This window comes from Aegilops tauschii, chromosome 3 (assembly GCF_002575655.3).
Source record: "Aegilops tauschii subsp. strangulata cultivar AL8/78 chromosome 3, Aet v6.0, whole genome shotgun sequence".
Taxonomy (NCBI): domain Eukaryota; kingdom Viridiplantae; phylum Streptophyta; class Magnoliopsida; order Poales; family Poaceae; genus Aegilops; species Aegilops tauschii.
The window spans coordinates 11,614,089-11,618,094 of record NC_053037.3 but is presented as its reverse complement, the minus strand read 5'-3'; the positions used below and the strand labels follow the sequence as shown (position 1 = coordinate 11,618,094).

The 4,006-nt window shown below is 42.7% G+C and overlaps 1 protein-coding gene across 1 annotated transcript; it reads left to right on the top strand.

Annotated features, from left to right (window-relative positions):
• The first annotated feature begins 912 nt into the window (after nucleotides 1–912).
• LOC109777791 (large ribosomal subunit protein eL28y-like) lies at nucleotides 913–3,589 on the top strand. Its single transcript, XM_045234550.2, has 4 exons — nucleotides 913–1,162; nucleotides 1,665–1,822; nucleotides 1,912–2,985; nucleotides 3,306–3,589. The coding sequence occupies exons 2-3, from the start codon at nucleotides 1,675–1,677 to the stop codon at nucleotides 2,103–2,105; spliced, it is 342 nt and encodes a 113-aa protein (XP_045090485.1). The 5' UTR covers nucleotides 913–1,162; nucleotides 1,665–1,674; the 3' UTR covers nucleotides 2,106–2,985; nucleotides 3,306–3,589.
• The last annotated feature ends 417 nt before the right edge of the window (nucleotides 3,590–4,006 follow it).

Genomic DNA, 4,006 nt, shown 5'->3' with positions numbered 1-4,006 from the left:
TGATTAAATGAATCAAAACCTGAAGGAGATCTAGATTATCAGTAGAATTACATAGTTGTAATTACCCGAGGTGTGCTTGAATAAAATGGCGCTCATTTGCATCATTGTATTTCTGCAGAGTTTTAAGAAGAATTCTGGTACGAACGCACTGACCTATACGTGTACACGTGCAGCTGAGGAACCTCCTGTGGGCTACTTCCAAGCATGATGTGTACGTGATGCAGAACTATTCTGTGAGGCACTAGTGGTCCTTACTCCGGAGAAGAAAAGAAGTGCTCAACGTGGCATGCCCAAATCAGGTGATCTACCACAGAGCGATGTGATAGTCCTGCATCGTCGGAATGCCGGTCAATCTCTGATCCACTGTGCGACCACACTGTGCAGGATATCCAGGGAGGTCGGCCCTTGTCCAGGGTGAAGATCAGCACCATGACGGTGAAAGACAACCTCCTGGCGGCTGGTGGTTTCCATGGGGAGCTGATTTGCAATGTAAGGAGGCCGGAGTAGGCACGCAGTGCACACACAAAGCATTTTTTTTCTGCTTTGAGAACATGTAGAAATGTAGAGTTGTAGCTTGACACTTAGGTATTTATTATTTTGTTAGTACCTTGGCAGTGAATTCTAGCAGCGAAGCCTCTTCATTTCGAGCAGCGATAGCCTGATTGGTAAACTAGTGCTTTGTGTGTGCTAGTACCTCACAATGTCATCCTTGTATATGCACAGATGAAATTATTCACCCCGCCATTGTCACTGTTTCCTAATCGAGTACAACAAACCTCCTATGGTTTTTTGTTCAAAATAAGTGTGAAACATTGTAGTGCTAACCCAACATGTACCTAACATTTCTGATGTGTATTTCCTTTGATTCCCTAGGCTTAAACTGGAAGCTATAATAACTTTGAATCGGTCTGTGGGAAATTGGCCATATTGGGTTGGTAAATATAGAACTGTAGAGATGTAGAACTAAAGCGTGGTACTTAGCTATTTAAGTTGTTGGTACTTGGTAGTACCTACACAGTGAAGTCTAGTTGATTCAGGAAAACTTGACTTGAGATTTTCTTTCTTATGATTTACTGATGAAACCTTGATTGTTGAATCTTGATGTAGGCATCCCACCGCCGATCCATATCCAGATCAGCTGCGTCGTCGGTTCCGCACACAGGTCAACATGCCCTGTTTATATGAATTGTTTTGTATCTAGTGACTACTTGTCACACTGATTAAAATCTCCGCGCAACGAGCAAGTAATCAGTGGCCGTGAAGCAATGTTTATAATATTTGTATCTACCATGCAAAGAAGTAATACTTGACAGCTCGCTAGCAAGATTTCAATCATAATCTGTGCATACTTGTTTATGATATTTGTGTGCCCATGTAAAACGTATGTGGTTCGTCCTAGGCTAGATCCCAACCCGCGTTAGAGCTGCACACTATGATTTCCTCTTGCCAGTGAGATCTGTTCGTACTTGTCAGTAGTCGATGGGACGCTCAAGCTTCACTGCTGCTTCTGCTGTATATTTTTTGTAACCCATGTTTCTACTTGCAATCAGCATACAATTTTGCATCAAATGGTTAAATGTTTCCACATTCTGTAGGATTAGTGCATCCTGTTGCTTGTTGCTAGCTGTAGGATCTGACTTTTGGTTGTTGTTTTGGTGATGTAGGCCAAGGGAAATGACTACCGTTCCAGGGTCTCCGGTCTGGGAGCTCGTGAAGAAGAACAACTACTTCTTGATCAAGCTGTTCGGCAACAGCAACACCAAGGTGCAGTTCAGCAAGGAGCCCAACAACCTCTACAATATCCAGTCCTACAAGTTCTCGGGTCCGTAGCTCTTTGCACTGGTTTTAACCCTTTTGTTCGCAAGTGTCTCTGCAAGGAGCTAACTTGCTGTGGGGCTGATGTGGTTTCAGGCTTGGCGAACAGCAAGACCGTGGCGGTCCAGCCATCAGCGGGAGAGGACAAGGCTGTTGTCCTGTCCACGACCAAGACCAAGAAGCAGAACACCCCTGCCAAGCTCCAGCACAAGACTCTGATGCGCAAGGAGTTCCGCAAGATGGCCAAGTCTGTCAAGAACCAGGTATTAACTCCAGAGTTTTGTACTTGAATTGCCCTTATGCTTGGCTTTTAAGCTACAACTGTAAGTCACGGCTTGTCTCTGCTTCCTCCTTGAGTTTAGAGTTGTGGCATGGCATGCTTGATTTTTTAGTGGACTTGTGTCCCTGATGATGCACCGTTGTTGCACTGCCAACCATCAGATGCAGTAGCTGCTCCTGCTTGCTACTCCGCTGCCGCCGCTCGTTGTTTTGCTACTGCTCCTGCTAGTTAGGCACTGCTGCTGCTCCTAAGCACAGCTCGTAGATGCTGCTACTTGCCGCTGTTGATTCCTCCTACAGCCTGGCATCTGCCATTGTAATTTCATGCTGATGTAACATGTGAATCTGTTGGTCCTACTTATTGTCTTTACAGAAGTCAATGTACCTACCTTATTTGGTGCTCTGTTATTATCTTTGATCAGTATCAGTTGTGTCTCTTAGAGAGACACTCCTACCTTTTCTGACTTGAGTTGTTAACTATTGTTCCATACTTCTGTTAGCTACAATAAAAAATCTTTGAATTTGGTACTGCATGAGTTTTTACTACTGCTTACACAGAGAGTATTTGCTACTACTAAAATAGCGATTTTGTATGCACTGCTACCTGATGAGTGCTTTCCTTGTAATATTTCACCTTGGCATGCATATGTGTGTTCGGTTTGAATTTTGCATGACATGATATAATTATTTCCTGTGTTTTTCTCAACTTATTTTCATTGACACTTGATATATACTTAGCTTGTACTTGAAGCTGTGGGTTAATGTGGTGATTTTGTTCTACTTGGATGCATTGGTACCCCCATAATCGAGCGCATGGATGCAATGGCAAGAAGATCATGGCTGTGCGCATCATCAAGCACACCACGGAGATAATCGACCTCCTCACCGATGGTAACTCAATCTAGATCATCACTTTATACTCTCCTACCTTTGTGATGTTAGTATGCTTCTGCTGACTATGCAATGTGACTTACAATTCCTAGCTGTGTATGCTGTAGACTGTTGACTGTAGTGTGGTGCACTTCTTGGAGCATTGTAATGCCTTACCAAGTAGCAATTGCATGAAGGTCCACAACACAAAAACTATGTGTAATGGATCCATGACTTACAATCTGTACGCGAATACCATGTGTAATGACTGTTATTTTTTGCATCGTCTGAACATTTTTTGCTGCTGTATTGTTTCTCACTCATGATTGATCTACTGACAGGTGAAGGTTTTCAAATGTTGAAGAAGGAGGACAATAGGAACTTCTGTGATGTCTTGTCATCTATTTTCTTTTCTTTGCTGTAGAATAGTTTTGTTTGGCACTTACTGGTTCCTTGGACATAAATATATGTACTGCTAGAATGAATGCATGTAAAGATATTTTGGGCTCCTATAATATTCCATGTTGCTTTGAAAATGTATCGGAACTGGGCTAGGCCCAAGATAACTTGTAGTGTGATGTGTTGTAATGTCAATGGCATAATAAAAGAAGTTGGATTGGATCAATTATTTCGGCCCAACCCAAGATATATTGAACAATTATTTCTGAGGGGAAAACTTGAGAGTCCCAGCAAAGAAATGGCCTAGAAAAAACAAGACCAAAAACAATCTGTCAAAAGGGATAGGCAAAGAAATTTAAAAGGCCGAATTACTGGGCCAGGCCCATGTAGCTAGCGAAAATTAACAGAATTTTTTTATTAAAAAGGCTGAATTAATGGGCTCGGCCCATCTAAAGCACCGAAATGGACTGGGCTGATTCTAAGTAACGACCTTTTGAATTGGTCGCAATTTTGCCACGTCAGATTGCCATGTCGGATCTGACATGGCCTGGGCAGACAGCCAGTGACCAAAACAAAACGTCATGGGTTCCACGACCTTCTGTAAGAAGGTCGTTAATTTTAGTTTACGACTGCCAGCTTTTGA

Bases quoted from the DNA above. Each gene is read 5' to 3' on its own strand.
- LOC109777791 (XM_045234550.2), top strand. From the start codon at position 1,675: ATGACTACCGTTCCAGGGTCTCCGGTCTGGGAGCTCGTGAAGAAGAAC. The intron at 1,823-1,911 runs GTCCGTAGCTCT...ATGTGGTTTCAG, and splicing joins CCAGTCCTACAAGTTCTCGG to GCTTGGCGAACAGCAAGACC.